At 42.7% G+C, this 19208-nt stretch overlaps 1 protein-coding gene across 1 annotated transcript in view; it reads left to right on the top strand.

Moving 5' to 3' along the window:
• shank3a (SH3 and multiple ankyrin repeat domains 3a) overlaps positions 1–19208 on the top strand; it is a 137963-nt gene that overhangs the window by 93479 nt on the left and 25276 nt on the right. Inside the window, 1 exon segment of the mRNA XM_054619772.1 lies at positions 2398–2511. Coding sequence (XP_054475747.1) covers positions 2398–2511 — 114 coding nt within the window.

Below are 19208 nucleotides of genomic sequence, written 5' to 3'. Positions count from 1 at the left end.
CAGCAGGGAACTCTCTAAGGACATCTGAGGGCATATACAGACATGCATGTAGTTGTTGTGTCTGTTTGTGCCAGATATAAATATAAATATAAATTTACTTTAAATTCACATTATCTCTAACATATACAACACTTTAACCAATTGAATAACCCTAGCAGTTTGATTAAGGAATTAATATTGTTAGAGTGGCAGGGAAATTTGGTTTACAGTGTTTATTTTTCTCTGTGTGTTTATGCAGACTCTCTGCTTTCAAATGCTGAGGGCATTATCAATGATGTTATGTATTAAAATACTTCTTGGTTCGTGTGTGTTTGTGTGTTTCCCTGACCTTTTCTGCACTGACAATCAATTAACTGGCTTGGTTTCTGCATTTAGAGTGTCTGGGCTGTGTTAAAGTTAATTGAAGAGTTCGTTGATATATGTTACATACGGTATGTATGTGTGGAAGAACAGCCTACGGTTTTAAAGGTGTAGTTGGATATTTAAGATCTCTAAAACAGTGACTTTAGCTTGCATTCTTAGATACTCAGTGGTCGATTCTATCCATATTGTAAGGTGTTGTTGTCAGTGTCGGGGACCAGAAATGGATTAGTAGTGGTGGTATAAGGAACTGGGGGAAGTGAGCGGTCAATCAGAGGTCTCACCTTTTCTTTCATTTCTGTCAATGGAGAACAGAGAGCACAGCCGGCACCTGTCTACTGCAGGGACACCATTACAGTATAGACAGACACCCTGAGAGACACAATGTGGGGGATGGAGACCATGACTGAGAAATCCCTCAGAAACACAGTAAAGGGGACTAGGAGAGGAAATAGTGGAGTATAGACAGGCAGAGAGAGAGAGAGAGAATAAAGGGTTTAAACATGGAAAGAAAGAGACGGAGGGAGTTTGTTCCCAGGAGACAGTCAGGGTAAAGTTGTGTTAAGCTGTGATCAGAGAGGGGGATCAGTCCATGTATCCTCTGTGTGCTGACTGTCATGTTTTTGCTGCAGGAAGTCAATAAACAACCGTACTACTCTCTTAGCAAATGTATGTTTAGGCTTGCAGAGGCGAGCTATGGGCGGTTGGCTGGGTGTGCATCTCCAGTCCATAAGTGCATAACAAGATTTTAAAAAAATAAAATAATGAGCATGTACATACAGTTGGCTAACTTTTTTTTTCAGAATTGATAGTAAATCGTTTTTTTCTTTCAGCAGCAGTTTGGGATAATGATTTATAGGAAAGCGAATGTAATTGCGATGGTCACTGAAATATTTTTTTTGTATATATAATATTTTTCATGCAAACAAGCAACTGTTCTGATAGGCCCAACATTTAGGCATTGATTATATAATGCCAGGGGAGGAGACAGTAGTCTCCTTTGACAAAATCTGAAGAAAGCATGCATTGACATTTATACTTTAAAGTACACTCTCCTGCTCTAGCCTGTTTTTACATGTGTGTCTATGAACAGGATGTGGATGGACTTGAATTTAAAAGGAAGCAAGATGTGGGCAGTGAAGCTGGGAGTCCTTTGAGAAAATAATGTATTTGTTAAAAGATACAGCAAGGAATTTTGTGAATGACTGATATTTGAACTTTTACTAGCATGTCACTGAAGATGAAGTCCAGTTGGCTGCTTCTCATAGTGCCCCAGGTTACATCACCGTGACATGTCCCCATGCCAGAGTAGAAAATAGTTTGGAGGAAGTAGACTACATCATTTAGCAGGCTGTCTTCTGGCTGCAACATCATACTGCCGTAACCTAGCAACCAGTTTAGAAGAAGGGCTCGCTCAGGCAAAGCTTCAGTTCCAGCTGGTGATCTCTGAGTATATGTGTGAGTATATGTGTGAGTGTGAGTGTGCGTCTGCGTCTGCGTGCGTGTGTGTTTGCATGTGTGATTGTGTGTGTGTGTGTGTGTGTGTCCGTCAGCTTGCTGGGATAATGGATGAGTGTTGTAGAAATGAGTGTGCTTGCTCAGTCCTGCAGGGAAGATCAATATCAACTATATATTCATCTCTAATTACCATGGCGGAACTTAGAAAGAATCTCTGTCTTTATCCTTCCTGCCCTCTTGCTTTCCTTCGCCATCTCTCCTTCCTCTTTCTTTCTTTGTTGTTTTTTTTGTTTATTGGCACGAAATAGAATAAAGCCTATGTTTCCCAAGCACCTAAGTACGGTACATTAGTTACAGACAAATATTTCTCTTTCCCTCTCACTTGTACCTCTTTCCCTCTCACTATATGCACATTCCATCATAATTTATGAAGCCACAACATTGAAACCTAAATACCTCTCTCTGCTTTATTGCCCTTTGTCCTTTGTTGTCTCTTTTCTCAGGCTCCACAACCTCACAATGATGACATGTTTTATGACAATATTTGACAAACTCTCTTGATATTTTTTCTCTTTTCAGTTCTAAGTATAGGGGAAGGAGGTTTCTGGGAAGGCACGGTCAAAGGGAGGACAGGCTGGTTCCCAGCAGACTATGTGGAAGAAGTTCAGATGAGGCAGTTTGACCCACGGCTAGGTAAGATGTACACACACACACACACACACACACACACACACACACACACACACACACACACACACACACACACACACACACACACACACACACACACACACACTGTCACACTGCAGCGTTTTTATCTTGCTGTAGTGTGTTGCACTGGTGTTTGCTTATAGCGCTGTCCTTGGTGCTGAAAAGTAAAGTAAGTCCTAAAGCCCTTGCTATGGTTTCCGAACATCTGCTAATTTATTTGGGATCAAATAAAAAAAATAACTGGCAGTCAAAGTCATATAACGTTAATGTTTATGTCTAAATTAAACTATAAAATATTAAAAATGTATTAATTGAGAAACCTTATCCCAACCGAAAACCGCCCCAGTGAATGAGCTCAGAGCTCCAGAGTTCAGAAGTCCCAAGGCCTTTGATTGTTGTGTCTTCAGCAAACTTGATAATGGTGTTGGAGCTGTGTGTGGCCATACCTTGTGCATGAACAGACAGTACAGGAGTGGTCTGAGCACGCAGCCCTGGTGGGCTCCGGTGCTGAGAGTCAAGGTGGAGGATGTAGTGGTGCCTATCCACACGTCCTAGGGTCTGCCCATCAGGAAGCTTAGGATCCAGTTACAGAGTATTTTGTTGAGCAGCAGGTGTCTGAGTTTGATAACAAGCTCGTAGGGCAATATGGGTTGAATGCTGCACTGTAGTGTATGAACAGCATTCTCACATATGTGTTCCTCTGATCCAAGGAATAGGGTGATGCCATCATCCGTTGATCTGTTTGGCCTGTGTGCAAATTGAATAGGGTCCAGTGGAGGAAGTGAAGGTTCTGACTAACCCCTTGAAGCACATAGCGATGCACTGAGTGTAACTGAATGGTAGTCCTTCAGGCAGAGGGCACAGGTACAATGGTTGTCTTTTTCAAACATTTGGGACTAAAGACTGGTGAGATGTTGAGAATGCCTGTGAAGACATCTGCCAGTTGAGTCACACACACAACTTGAGAGCCCGGCCAGGGATGTCAGGTCCTGGTGCTTGCATGGGTTAATCCTTTTGAAAGATTTTAACACATCTGCTCTGACTAGTGCTTTTGGGCAGGGGTCCTGGACCTTATCTGCTTTCTCAGTCAGGGAGACGATCTACGACTGTGCATAGAAGTTATTCAGTTTATTTTCAAGAATTGCAGCCATTACCTCAGCACTGCTGGTGTTCCACTTGTGGTCTGTGATGGTTATTAGTGCAGAGCGCGTGTTTCTGGTTTTGGAGTCATGGCAGTAAGACTCCATTTTGTCCTTGTATTTGCTGCACTCATCTAAATCCCGTTGTAAGCATCAGTCCGTGCTTTAAGTTTGGCACAGACAGTGAGGTGCTGTACTTCCTTCTTGGCCAGTTCAGGTGGAGTCTTTGAATGGCACTTAGTCTGGGACTGGCCCCTAGGACCAGTTTGTCTAGGGAGACCCAACCATTGCCAGGGTCACATCTATGCACAAACCCTTTCATCAGGATAAGGTGTATATTCTTGAAGGGGTTATAAATATTTGTGACTTTTAATTTCATTGTAAACTTTAGTCATCACTTTCTTGATTCCCTATTTCATTTCAATTTAAAATTGTCTTTAATTAACTACCTACGTCAAATATAGAACATGTATCAGTAAAATATATCTTCTGATTCTATAAAATATTGATTTTAATGAAAAATTCTATTTAGGGATTTTAATGATCAGGAATGATTGAAATAATTGTGACTTTAATTAATCTTCATTTTTTGTCTAAAACTCATCTGTGACCATGCTGTTATGGTCTCATAGTTAAAAAGACACCAGTAAGAGATTTTGTGAAGCATATTTTTCTACTTGATACAGGGACTGATAGAGAACAACCATTTTGTAGATACAACAGTGACTTTAGGTATGGTTTATTTGCCCAGCTTGTTTATTCACAGCTGATATACAGAATGTCCTCCAGAAAAGCTTGTAAATTGGCCAAATACTATAGTTAATCTCCTGACCTTTGTTTAGCCATTAAAAGAAAAAACAGTTCAGCCTGAGTTAAAAACATTTACACAGGCAATTGCAAGATTAAAGGACATTTTCAGGAAATGCAAAAGCAAACTACCAGTAAACTGTCATGTTATGTCAACAATTAATATATTCCTGTCATTTATTTTGTTGATTTAAACATATTCCAATTTTAATTACAGTGTTTTTAAGTTTCTTTTTGTGCTTTTAGCATCAAAAATATAAAACATGCTGAAAATTGTATGATTTTAGAACGCTGATAATTAGTCGGCCAATAAAACCAACTGTTGCACTAAAATGACTCAATATTAGATCATATGTTTTTTGGGCAGCCAAGTACACAGCCAAGAAAAAAATATTACACTGAACATGAAAACAGCCCTAGTCTCTCAGTTACTAATAAGAGGGTATCAACACTGTCACTCTGTTTAAAGGTCAGCACTTTTTAAACAACTATTTTATGTGGATTATATTACTGCACAATATAAATATATGCTGACCATGACAAATCTGTCATCCATCCTACTGTGACAGATTTGTTTGGAACCCTTTGGAAAACAACTGCAAGTACATAAGATAAATTCGACCATATCCCATTTAGTCATTTAATTAGCAGATGGCACATTTCGATTGCTGTCGTCTCAGGGGCAACAACATGTGCACTATCATGAAAAACATCTGGTCAGTGTTTGACAAAGTTTAGCAAAATTCCGCAGAAATATTGGAAATGGGCCAAGGACAAGTTTGTCATAAATATCTTCCTATATCTTGTGCGTTTATTATACATCTACTGAGACCTACTTCTGGAGCAATTGGGGCATTTTCCCTTTTCAAAGGGTTGTTGCGGGATTGGGGTTACCTCAGAGTATGTGTGAAGAGATGAGAAAGGCCGGAATCTCTAAATACCCCATTTAAATGCATTGTGGGAAAAAGATAGGGGAAGGTGGGAAAGAAAGGGCCAGATAGGGAGTGAGACGGATGGTGGAGCATATTCTAAAGGACAGCAAAGTGGATATGGCAGAGCGTGTCTTTCACAGAGAAAAAGAACCATGAGAGGGAGGGAGGGAGGGAGGGAGGGAGGGAGATGGGCCTGATATTGAGCCCCACTCACTCATAAATCCTGAAAAACTCAGAACCCTCGGAAAACTATTTCTTCGGGATTAAAATGGTCTTCTGCCTTCCCTGTCCTCCATCACTGACACTATGTGTTGTTGTCGCTCTTTGATATTCAACAGGGAAGCTCGGTGTTAATCATCTGCATACCTTTATTCTTACAGTAAATGAAAAGGGCTGATGTTTCCCCGTCACAAACACTAAGAACATTAACACAGTGTGTCCCTGTGATAATTGTTGTGTTATCTCTTGTTATATGCCAAATATAAGCTGAAAATCCTCTTCATTCTCTTCCTTGAAAACTTTTTTGATGGTCTAGTCCTCGGGGCTTATATACAAATGGCTCCAATCACATTAATGTGACTGGCGAAACACATTTGGCCATAAGCTTTTGGGTTTGTAGTAGCTTGCAGAGAGATAGCATAAGAACATTTGTGTGTGTGTTTGCATAGCGATTGGCAAAAACTTCCAAAGACTGTGGTTGAGGTTTAATTTATTCATTTCTGTCTCGTCTGCTGCCTCCTGACATACTAACGCAGTTGAGGGATGTGTGGGCGGAGGCCAACAGTCCTGTAAAGCCCTGTATCTATTAACAGCTTTGTATCGCTTTGTTTTCGTTAAACCTACACCCATTTCATCCATCTGCTCAAATCAAAACTGGAATATAAATACCTTTTATAACTAAACTTCCATCCACATATGCTGTTTCTCTTGGAAATCAGCACATTACGTAAAGATAAAGACAACAAACTTATTTCACTTACACTTTAAACAAAGCGCCCAGTGTGGCCACACGCAGTGCATGAGTCGCAGTGACCCAAAAAAAAAACTTTTCCCATTGACAACCACCGCAAAACGAATGGCCATAAAATGATCAATACATTTAAAGGACTTTTATTTATAATCTGACTTCATCCAAACAGCCCAAAGTTTAGAAGAGTTACTAGCGGATAAAGGGGATTAGATTATAATAGCGTTTGATAATCAAAATTAAAGTATATTATAAAGTACCATATATTTCATATTTAATTTAATAAAATGCTAATTTCTGATTTTACTGAGGCATTTCCAATCAAGTCTCAACATCATCCCTAGATTCATAAACAGTCATACACCAGCAGAGTAACATTAAAACCCACACAGAGTTGTTTATCTGAAGGCAACCATTGAGGCGTCGCTGACAGTTAGGGCAATATGTCTCAGCCTAGTGAAGCAGGAAAGACAGCCCTGTCGACAATTAAGTAACCCTAATACTACTGCTCCCTCTTTCATATTCTCTCTATTTCTCTCTCGCTCTGCCACTGTACATCACCCGTGAGTCATGGCACTGAAGATGCTATCCTTCTTCATCTATCTCTGCTTCCATCTCTTTTCACTACTCTCTGCCAGGTTTGAAAGAGCAATGATGGAGACGGGGGGCAAAGACAAAAATAATGGGATGATGGAAAAAGCTGTTTCATTTTGGGCAGAGCAAGAGAGTATGGGCAGCGAGCAAGAAAAAGAGACAGAGAACGAAAGAGAAAGGAAGCAGATGACCATGTGAAAGGGGGACAGTTTAAACCATCACTGACTCTCTTGGCTGTTATCTGTCACTACACTGCTCTTCTTTCTCTCAGCATGGCCGGGGCTACCTGCAGCCAACAGTTCATCTTCAATCGGTGCTGGAGGGGACAGAGGGAGGAAAGACAAAAGACAAGTGTAGAAGCAAAAGGGAAAAAAAGGAGAAAAAAGGAGGGCATGAGCGACTGACGGAGAAAATGAGGGCGAAAAGCAAAGACTATTGATTGAATTCATTAAGAGTACAATGAGTGATGCAGTGGTGAAACGCTTTTGGCTGTGGGCAAATGGCTGATCTGTGTTTTTGTTGGGGAGGTGTGCAGTATCCATGTGTTATTATAAATCATTGTACATTTTACGAAAAAAAACCCCATCTAATCAGTCCAGCAGAATATGACTGAATGTCTTCACCCATTGTGCAAACACCCGATTTCCCTCTAACACCCACACGCACACACACACAGCACACATGCTGCTGCCCTGTATGTGGGGGTTAATGGTAGATGTTTACCCGTGGTAATGGAGGGAATAATGATGTGAGTATGAACTGCTCTTCCCTTTCTAATGATCCTACCAAATTGCCGGGGGCCACTCATTCTCAGCAATAGAACTGTTAATCTGTTGGCTACAATCTGTTGGGATTTTACAGCCCTCAAGCCAAAAACCACTCCCCCCATTCTGCTATCCGTCAATAAGAAATGGGCAGGCTACAGCCAAATACAGGGACAAATTCTTCCAAATGGTAAATGAAACAGCAATGCATTTTTACCAGCCCCAGTTTCCATTATATCAGCCTTAATTTTTCTTAGGTTGCCCCGCAGCTTCAAATGTCCTTAAGGACCTCTACACACACACACACACACACACACACACACACACACACACACACACACACACACACACACACACACACACACACACACACACACTCACAGCACAATAATGCACATTTTCTCTGTGAAAAGGAATGCTTGATTTTCTCAATGGTTTGCTCACTTAACAAGCGTGCACATTTTTCTTTTCTATTTCTTTTCTCTATGTGCTCATTCACTGTATTCCCTTGCTTTTTCTCACACCGCGGCACAGTTGAATGACTCACAGCCGCATGAATCAGCCCAGTCAGATCCAGCCTGAGCTATTTTTAGCCTGCCCATTAAGAAGTTTTGGAGTGTGTCTGCACTCCCCTAGAATGCTTAAACATCAGCGTTGCTGCGGCAGCTGAGACTGACATGAGCAGAGCAAGTTGGAGGGTATGGTGTAAGAGAGAGGTAAGAGGGGACAGAGAGATGGTGCAATGGATTGGTGAGGGATCATACAGGGAGTCATCTGGTCTAAACCCGGGCAACAGTCGGCATAGTTTCCTGAACCATGGGGGGTTTGTATGGGCTTTTTTTTAGCTTTGTTCTCCCCCAAGCATGTCCAAGATGCAAGGTCAATAGATTTTGCTCCTACAATGATGGATTTCAGTAGTTATCTTGGCCGGTTTAATGACAGTGGTTGAAATCATTTGACAGTATTTCATAATGAGTTGGACTATCATTCTTTTAAACATGTTTGTGCACATGGTCATCTTAAAGATGAATATTAAGGGTTATGTTCTAATGGTGCAAAATACAATTTACGCCTATCGTATATTACTAAAATATCAGCATCAGTCAGAAACGTTCTTCTCATCATTTATTATCACATTAAATCACAAACACAGTTCACTTTGTTGTAATAGCTACATTCAGGGCAGCTTCCTAATTAGAAAGCCATTCTGTTTTCAGGCTAAAGCAGAACCCCATAGGAACAAGTGACAACTCTGTACATGTGTCAACATAATACACAAATGAGACATAAATACAAAGGCTTGATTGAATAAAGAAAGAAAGATTAACTCAATAATTAATGAGGCGTGTCAGTCGAGGGAGATGAGTGGAATTGTAACATCGGGACAAAGAGATGAATAAAAGACGGACCAAAGGATGTTCTCGTAGTCCATGGGGACAGAGAGCCACATGTGGATGCTAGAAATAGGAAAGGGTTATTGTCAAGTTTTGCCTGCGATGTGTGTGGCAAGATTATTTGTCATTAGTTTAAACCAAATAGTTTAGAATCAACCCAGCTGCCAGAATAAAATGTTTGCATTGTACGCTTCTGCAAATCATGGATATGTTGAATCTTGACATTACTGAGCCAAATATATGTTTCATATCAACATTTTTAGAAATGAGCGTGTTTGAACCCAAAACACTTTTCATATCAACATTTTTAGATATGTGTTTATCAGCGTTATAGTGTTCATACCACTTATGGTGCTCTTGCTGATTCAAAACTACATCCTCAATTGCATTTAGGTTTAGGCAACACAGCTTCTGGGTTAGGTTTAATAAAAGTTCATGATTCGGGTTCAAATAATTACGTTGCTTTTGGTTTCACGTGGTTTTACAAATAGCGGCCTTCGCGTTAAAGTCCCTTATTTGACCCTCAATCTACCTCGACCTCCTCATGAGGAAATTTTTCATTTATTGGTTGTAGTCAGTGATCAGAAACAATATGCATGAAGACAGTTGTTTTGATGCATCACTCAGGTATGAAAATTGATAAGTGGCGCTTATGGACATCAGTTGCTTATCAGCATGACTTCACGTGTATTTGATTATAAACTTAATGTCTATTTTCATTATTAAATGTTACATGGCATCTATGTTGCTTTGTTGATTTTAGTTTTTAAAAACATAAGAAGTGAATCATTTTTAAATGTTCAAAATGTTAAATGTTGCGTGCCGATGTATAAACCAAAATGCAGTGCGTTTATATATGCATACATACATACCACACCTTCATGTGAGAGATTCAATTTGATTGTTACAGGGTTAATTTAAGCTACATGTTAGTCTGCTGACAGAGCATTTGCCTACTTGACAGGAACAACTGCACTTCAAGCCTATTCCTTTTCCGTTTCTTTCTGTCGTCTCCCCTCTTTGTCATGTGATCGGCATTTCAAGGACGGATCAATCTTCAACACTTCACACCTCGGATATCACACAAACACGATGAAAATGAATGTTTTTCTGTGTTAACAAGGCCATTCACACCAAAGACATGTCGGTAACACCAGTGTCTTTATTGTCACACCTTTTCCGTCTGCTTGCTGTGGAGGAGACAGGAAATCACTTTTTTTCTCCCCTTTTATTTTAAACCTTCTTAGAGACCATGCAGGCTTTAGACTTAAGCTAAAGAGAATTGCTCAATGGCCACTCAACAGGAGCTGTCAACTGAGACAAAACTGAATGCCTGAGGGTGCATGCTCTAGAAGGCAACGTTTTCTACCAGGTTTAACATTATTATTATAAGTGAAATATCATATATTTTTTAAATAATTGTACTTTGAAGAGTATCACTGTCATTTAAAAGGGACCCTACTTATTGATATATGTAATTTATTTATTTAAGTACAGTCTAATTCAAGATCACAAAAACCAGAGAGCTAAAGACCAAATCAGTGATGGAGGCAGAATTAAATTCTACAGCTCCTGCACAGAATATTTTGTGTACGAACCAAACAAATAGTGCTCTGATGCTCCAGTGTGTCCTCTTTTCTTATCAAGCCCTTTGTGCTCCCATGGTCACCTTTTCTTTTAGAAGCAATTCTACATTTTATGTCTCATTGTTCAGATTTATTCAGTGTGTAGTTTTCGTGTTCTCAAAGGTTAAACTGAGCAAACTGAGCAAGCACATAAACATAACAAAAATAAAAAAGCATTTAACTTTCAATGACAAACTCCTCTCAGTTAAGTCATCTCATGGAGCTATAAATTGTGTCTGTACAGGCCCAGATTGCAAATCACATAGATAGTAAGTTCAGTCAGAAATTCTCTAGTGGCAACTTGTAAACTGCAGAGTGAGTATGCAAATGCTGACACCACAGAGGATTGCATGTGCAAATGCATACACATGGACAGCCTTTTTTTCTTTCTTTTTTTTTTTACACATGCATGCTTATGCACACGCACACACTTCAGTTACAGTCTATATTCACTGTGGAGTCAGCAGATATATTAGCATAGCCTACTAATCCATCTTATTAGAAAGCCAGAGAGAAAGAGACAAAGAGTATAAACCAGAGGTTGGAAGGCATGTCTTTGGTATTAAAGTTTCGCTGAGTCAGTGCTATAGACTGGCAGTTCAAGAGTCCTGCCGTTTACCCCTGTAAAAAAAAATCCACATGAAGTGTCCTACAGTGTCATATCTCAAGGTGTGTGTGTGTGGTGTGTGTGTTGTGTTGTGTTTGTTTGTTCGCAGCTGAGTGATGGCCACTATCTGTACTTTTCATCAGAAGTCAGTCGAGTGTGTTGAGCCATCTCTCTCTCTGGAGGACAGATCCATATCAAATCATAATAGATGGCGAACCCATTTGAACGATGTATCAAAGCTGAAGCGGGTCTCACAGTGGAGCAGAGACATATCACATTTGACAGGGGCGGCATTGGATGACGGCAGGTCACCTGCCCACGCACACATACACACACACAAATAAACAAGCATGTACAATCTTGCCCCGGTTGCTGCATTTCTCTCTGAAAGTCAAGTCTATTTCACAGTGTCATGGCTGCTCTTACACACCATATTCACCTGTAGTAGTCGTTATTATGAGTTATTGGACACAGTTGGTTGAGTCGTATTGTACACATAAACTGTTTCAAGGCCATGACTTGACAAGTACTGTGTTTCACTGTTGTGGGTGTCAAGTCTAGAAAATGTGGCAACACACATACACACATACACACATACACACACACAGCAATATCTGGCATAGCTGTAAAGCATCCCTCTCACTGGGCATGACTAATCACACGCCTACCTTTGCACCAAGGCATCCTTGTTTTGTTTTTTTCTCCATGTTTTACTCTCCACCTGTCTCTCGGCATCAGTCCCCCACTCTCCTGTTTGCTCAGGCTGTTATGTCCGATGAGCATCCAGAAGGGGAGAGACGTGCTGGTGACTGCAAGTTGAAATTACAATCATAGTGATGAGCCTGATGCATGGTCAATGTTGATAAAAGATCCTTCATTATATACTTTTATGGGTTGGCATGCATAACCACTACCACATTTATTGTTTTCTGCTGATATAAGCAGTGCTTAAAGTTTAATAGCTCAATAGCAAACAATTTGGCTTGACTTTTTGGAAATAGTTTGAGAACCACTGCTGTATATCATACGGCTGAGCTGACAGCAGTGGGGAAGTTCCAATGCATAACCCTACTTTCAGTGGTGACATTGATGATTCAGTAAACCCAGTTCAATTGACGATTCATTGTTTGAGATGCATTTGTTCCTACACTGAACACTCCTAGTCTCCTTCCCTTCTCATTCCTAGAATATGTGTTTGTGTGTCTGTGTTTGTCTGAGTGCATCTCTGCTTGCCCTGACCTTGACTCGAAGGCGTGTCGTGATGAGCCGTCAACGTGTCTTTGAAGAGCTTGTACAGTAGTTGCATCTTGTTGTCTGAATTAAGCTGAATTATTCAAGGCTTCCACTTTGACAGTGCAGAGATATTAATAGCTGTTGGTCTCTGCCTCCGACACTTACACGGTAACAACGAGCTCTCTGAAGGCTTTTCAACAAACCAACCAATTCTGAGAAAGGGGAGGAGGAAAAAGAAACACAGCAGAGTTGTGGAATATATGCTGGAGTTGTTTGCTGGAGGCTGAAATAAAATGGGACATTAAGGCCAGAAACACTGACAGTTTTCATTGCTACTCGCCCAGGAAGTCTTATTTCACTCTCAAAATGAAGAAATCGGGGCAGCCTTTGCTAAAGGAATTTGGAATAGCCTTCTGCACAAAATGGGCATTTCAGGAGTGCTTTTAATTGTCTCTAGCCGAGGATGAGAGGGCGGCCAGGCCCGGCTCTTTTCAGTGATTCGAGCTGGGAGACGGACCAGTGGCAGGAGGGGCGACCTCCTTGTCAAAGTCTTACAGAGGAAGTTGTGAAGATAGAGTGGCAAAAAATGGACTGTTGTCCAGTCATGGTGTCAGATCTGCCTGTGCTGTGTTGTAGGACCGACGGGGTGGTAACGGTTGTGAAGACAGAGCATCCAAACTACGTATGTCATGAGTTGTACTGGGGTAAGTCACTCCCTGTCAACTGTCTGCACTGCTCTGACCTCATCACACCGCGGAGGACAAACAGATTGCTCTCTTGTAGTCATACTGCATGCAATGTTAAAAATGGTATCTTGTAGGAGAAACTTAAACATAGCCCTGTCTGTAAATGTGGGACACTTGCGATATGACTCAGCAGAAGATGTAGCTGATGTAGTAAAGGCAGCAGAGTTGTGTCTGACTGCGAGCGTGCAAACGTTTCCAATTTTAGAAGAGGAGGGTATGCACTACTACAAATTTAACAATTTAACTATGTGACTATGACTCAGAGCTGCATTCAGTGCAAATAAAATACATTATAAGTTGTGAAAGTATTTGACTACTTCTCAAAAATATGTCACAACAAAGAACGCATTAAAGGTCTTCTTAATTTCCACTTAGATGATAATCAAAGGTCTTATCATTTGTCCACTTTCTTCATTGTTATTGCTTCCATTGCATCCTATTTATCTTAGCCCTTCGCTGATCCACTTATGGCAAGCTTTTTTGTTTTATTCTTGAATCATTTTTTCTGTAATTGAAAGTTCTTACTCACATATCTTGATTATCAAATAAATTCCCTACGACCTTTTATTGGTCTTAATGAAATACGGATGGGCAGATCTGGCATTTTAAATAGAGCCGAGAAAAAGCTCTGTCCAGCTCTCACACTTGACATCTTTGATAAACTCTTTTCCTTTTAATGCTGGCATTATTGCATTTCCTCTAGTATTCTATATTTTTTAAAGCCTGTCTTGCAAAGTCATTGTCTTAGTCTGTACTTTGATCATTGCGCCTTGTTGAGTTTATATCCAGAAACCATCTCTGCCCGCTTTCATTCCTTCTCTCTTTCCCAGCCTGCTATGTCTGTACAGTGTTTGACTGTAAGTCTTGAAGTATGTATAAATGTAGTAAGGCTCATCAGATAAAACTGATGTGACTGTCCTCATCAGAAACCTTTCTTCAAACACATGAAACATTGTTTGTTTAACCGTTGTTGACCTCTTGAGATTATGAGCTGATGTTTTGGCAAACAAAGTTGGGGCGACTGTGGCTCAGAAGGAAGAGCGGGCCGTCCGTCAATCAGAATATTGGCGTTGGATCCACAGCCCCTCCAGTCCTTTCGATGTGTCCTTGGCCCCTAACCCCAAAATTCCTCCCTAAGGCTGTGCCATCGGTGTGATTGGGTGTGAATAATTAGTTAGTTCTGATTGACAGGTGTCATGGCACCCCCTAGCCTCCAAGCAAAAGATTGTGACTTTTAATACACTGTTTCTTGGGCTACTTCATAATAAAAGCCATGCCGTGTTTCCCCAGCTGAACACTTGTAATGTGAAGCAGCTGCAGCAGCAGTAAGATAACTTTTACATTCAAGTCCAGTAATGATCAAAAAAACAAAACTAGTTGGTACGTTGTGATGCCCAACCTTGTCAAGACAAAAACGATGACTGTTGTTTTGAACAGCAGAGTAAAAAGCCAGCTGTCATAGAGAGAGGCAAAACGCTATAATCGTTTAAAAATGGGGATAACTGCGCACATTTTCAGACAGTCTCTCATGAAAGGCATTCGCTGTGTTGCACTTAGTTGTACACATGAAAAGTGTGCAACATATGTTTGTCAAGAATGAAAAAGTGAGCCAGACATAAAAATGCAGGTCTGACTCTTCACTTCCAGGAAGTGGGCCAAGCATGGCTTGAAGTGGGTGTGGATGTCAGGTGATCAGTATCAGAAAAAGTACAGAAGTCGTTAGACACAGCACCCCGAATTCAGACACAGGGAGAATGGAAGGTTCTTAAAGCTTTACCACTATCTAACACACAGTTCTGATGGAGTACAGTATACTGCCGCTATTAGCAGTAACTTTATACAGCTGTGACCAGGTGTAAAAAGACTGAACAGTAAATAGTGAAGTGTAGTGACCACTCACTAGCAGGACAATATTGGTTAGAATTCACAGCGAGCTAGCCTTGTTGACGTTATATTTATTCGTTTATTCGGTTTATTCATTCGTAGTAGTTTGTAGCACTTATTGTATTCGTATTAGTCTGTTGCAATTATTGTTTTCGTAGTAATTTGCCTCTGCACTATACTTTTGCTCTGGCTTATGATTTTAGATGCTTGTTTAAGAAAGGAGATGCACTTATGACTTCTGGTGACTAGTAGTTCTCTTGAATACCTATGTTGAATACACTTCCTGTAAGTCGCTTTGGATAAAAGCGTCTGCTAAATGACTGTAATGTAATGTAATATTTACTTGTTAGGTTTATTCAACTACATTACCCATGACCGTTAGCGGGTTGATGACGTTGATGATGTGGGACGGGGAGCGTGTGTTTGGTTGTCAGAGCGAATGCAGAGTGTGAAATAAAGCCGACGTTTATTTACTCCGTCCACAAAAAGCCTTTCTCAGCCCTTTTGTTTCCCACACTCCTACAGTGGTGACCCCGATTTTCTCTGGACGACTGAACATGGCAACAAACGCAGTTTCTCTCAAGTTGCCCGAGTTTTGGGAACAGAATGCAAACGCATGGTTTGCTCAGGCGGAGGCGCAGTTCGCCCTCAGGGAGATTACAGCAGACAACAGGTATGACAACAAGTATGCCACCTTAAAAGCACACCTGAAAGAGACGTTTGGACTGTCCGAATCTGAGCGTGCTCGCCAGCTCCTGTCCCTCCCTGGGCTCGGTGACTCGAAGCCCTCTGAGCTGATGGACCACATGTTGGCTCTGCTTGGTGACCACCAGCCATGTTTCCTGTTTAAGGAACTTTTCCTGCAACAGCTCCCAGACCAGGTTCGTTTGGCCGTGACCAATTCTGTCAAGACTGAGTTTCGCCAGTTGGCCAGGGAGGCGGATACATTTTTCTCGGCCGGGAAAAAGTGTTTTGCAGCGACGCCCGCCAACGCCCCCAACGCCGCCATTGCTGAGTGTGTGCCACAACCTTTCTCCGTCTCCGCCACCGCTGCGTCCCGCCATGCGAAGCCATCAGGGTTGTGTTTTTATCACGCTAGGTTCGGTAACAAAGCCAAAAAGTGCCTGCCACCATGCAACTTCAGTGCATCGGGAAACGCACTGGCCGCCACTCGCTAGCAGCCGTGAGTGTCGGCCATCCTGCAGGCTTGCTGTACGTCACCGACTCCCTCTCCGGCCGCCGGTTCCTGTGCGACACGGGGGCCCAGGTGAGCGTGCTGCCTGCATCGGCTATGGACGTCTGTCGGGCGAAACAGGGCCCCGCCCTCGAGGCTGCCAATGACAGCGCTATCCCCACTTGTGTTTTGCTGACCAGCGTTTCACCTGGGATTTTGTTTTGGCCAAGGTGTCCACTCCCCTCCTAGGCGCTGACTTCCTCTGTGCCAACAGTCTCCTGGTGGATGTGGGAAACCGTCGGCTCATCAACGCTGAGACGTTCGGCTCCTTGTCATGTGAGCGCAGTGATGCGGCCGCGATGAAGCTGTCCAGCGCCGTCTCACCGGCTGATGTTTTCTCCCCCCTCCTGTTGGAGTTCTCGGACATCACGACACCTACCTTCTCGTCCGCGGCCACCAAACATGGCGTAGTGCATCATATCTCCACTGAGCATGCCAGGGCCCGTCGCCTCGACCCTCACAAACTCGCCATCGCGAAAGATGAGTTCGCCTCCATGGAGAAGCTCGGCATCATTCGTCGTTCCGACAGTCCTTGGGCCTCGCCTCTCCATCTCGTTCCCAAGTCCAATGGCGGCTGGCGTCCGTGCGGCGACTACCGGCGCCTTAATGGTGCCACTACGCCTGACCGCTACCCTGTTCCGCACATCCAGGATTTTTCAGCCCACCTGGCTGGAGCATCTATTTTTTCAAAAGTGGATCTGGTGCGGGGCTACCACCAGGTGCCGGTTAGTCCGCAAGACATCTCCAAGACGGCGGTTATAACTCCATTCGGGCTTTTTGAGTTTTTACGGATGCCGTTCGGCCTCAAGAATGCTGCACAGACCTTCCAGCGTCTGATGGACGTCGTGCTGCGTGACTTATCTTTTGTGTTTGTTTACTTGGACGACATCCTGGTAGCCAGCACATCCAAGGCAGAGCACCTATCACACCTCCGTCTCCTCTTCGGTCGCCTCCACGAGCATGGCCCCCTGTACGAGGCTCTCAGGACAAAAGACCCCCAAGCACGCCATCGCCTGGTCCGACGACATGTTGAAGGCGTTCTCGGATACTAAGGACTATGCTGACTCACCCCGTGCCTGAAGCTTCCGTGGCATTGACGACTGATGCCTCGGACTATGCCGTCGGTGGCGTTTTTGAGCAGCTGGTCAAGGGGATCTGGCAACCCCTGGCGTTTTTCAGCCGACAGCTCCGGCCCAGTGAGCAAAAGTACAGCACCTTTGACCGTGAGCTCCTCGCCCTGTACTTAGCGGTCAGGCATTTCCGTTTCCTGCTGGAAGCTCGCCCGTTCACTGTTTTTGTGGACCACAAGCCGTTGATTTTTGCCATGGCTAAGGTGTCGGAACCGTGGTCTGCCAGGCAGCAGCGTCATCTGGCTTTCATTTCGGAGTTCACCACGGACATCCGGCATGTGGCGGGGAAGGACAACCCCGTGGCTGACTGCCTCTCTCGTGCCGCCGTCGGAGCTGTCCACCTCGGCATCGATTACGCCCGTATGGCTGCAGATCAAGCCTCGGACCCTGACATCCAGGCATACAGGACGGCGGTTTCTGGCCTCCGGTTGGCGGACGCCCCCTGTTTTTTCCTTCTCATCTTTTCTTTTTTGTTCTGACACCCTCCACAATTATTGAAGCTACCCTACATTTTCCTTATGATGTCCATGTATGCAGACAAATGGCTCGATGAAAAGATCTAGTGCACCATACCCATATCAAAAGTGTGTGCTTATACAGTTTAAGTTTTGTCACCTTTGATGTTGAATATTCTCCTGCAGCTCCAAACCACGTGCATGGTTTAGTTGAACCCTATATGTACAGAACAGATAAAGATTGAATTGATACAGACTCTGCTTTTAGTCTTTCTTTTGTACTTTTCTGTTTGCTGTATATGTGTCCTCTCTATCACACTTTCCTTTTGTGAGCATGACTAATTTCATCCAGGAATGGAAAAAAAAAAGTTCATCTTTCTTTCATTGTCTTATTCAAGAATCTTTTGATAGAGGAACAGATAATCAAGAAAAAGACACAGGAAGATGAAGAGGTAAAAGAAAAAGAAGACATTGCTTTGTCTTCTGTGCTGTGTTGAAGCGGGTTAGTTTTGCATCCACCTGCACGGTCCAAAACCTCCCTGTTGAATCTGTGGAACGACAGGCACATTGTTTGACAGCACAAAAGAGAAAGAAAGAGAGTATGAGTGTGTCTTTATTTTTTATTTTGCCACAAGCATCTCCTCACAGGCTGTGTGGCTCTTGAGAAGTTGTTACACTAGAGAGTGCAGCATTGTTCTGATTCATTTATCGTGTTTTAGTATTCAAGGTGTGGGGAACCCTCAGAGTTTCCTACAACACAACATGAACGAGGGTGCAGAACGAGAGAAGGAGAAAAGGAAAGGAGGGATGAGTGGGGTTGTGGAAGGAAAGAATTAAAAAGTCAATGAGGCTCCCTTGATAAGTGTGCCTGTTTGTGTGTGTGTGTGTGTGTGTGTGTGTGTGTGTGTGTGTGTGTGTGTGTGTGTGTGTGTGTGTGTGTGTGTGTGTGTGCATGCTTGTCTGCAGCTCTTATCAGTGGTTAAACAGCATAGGTTAATTCTCATTCAGCAGGGCTCAGTCAGTGCGTGTGTGCCCCTGTGTTGGTTTGTTTTTCAGTGCATCTGTCTGTGAGTGATGTAGCTCTTACGTCCTTCAGACAAGGACAGTGAAGGTGTTACAATTTGTCCAGAATCGAGAAGCTCTGTGAATTAAAACAGGGACGTTCACA

This window comes from Anoplopoma fimbria, chromosome 19, assembly GCF_027596085.1.
Source record: "Anoplopoma fimbria isolate UVic2021 breed Golden Eagle Sablefish chromosome 19, Afim_UVic_2022, whole genome shotgun sequence".
NCBI lineage: Eukaryota > Metazoa > Chordata > Actinopteri > Perciformes > Anoplopomatidae > Anoplopoma > Anoplopoma fimbria.
Note: the sequence above shows the minus strand (reverse complement) of the source record. Positions and strands in the feature narration are given on the sequence as shown.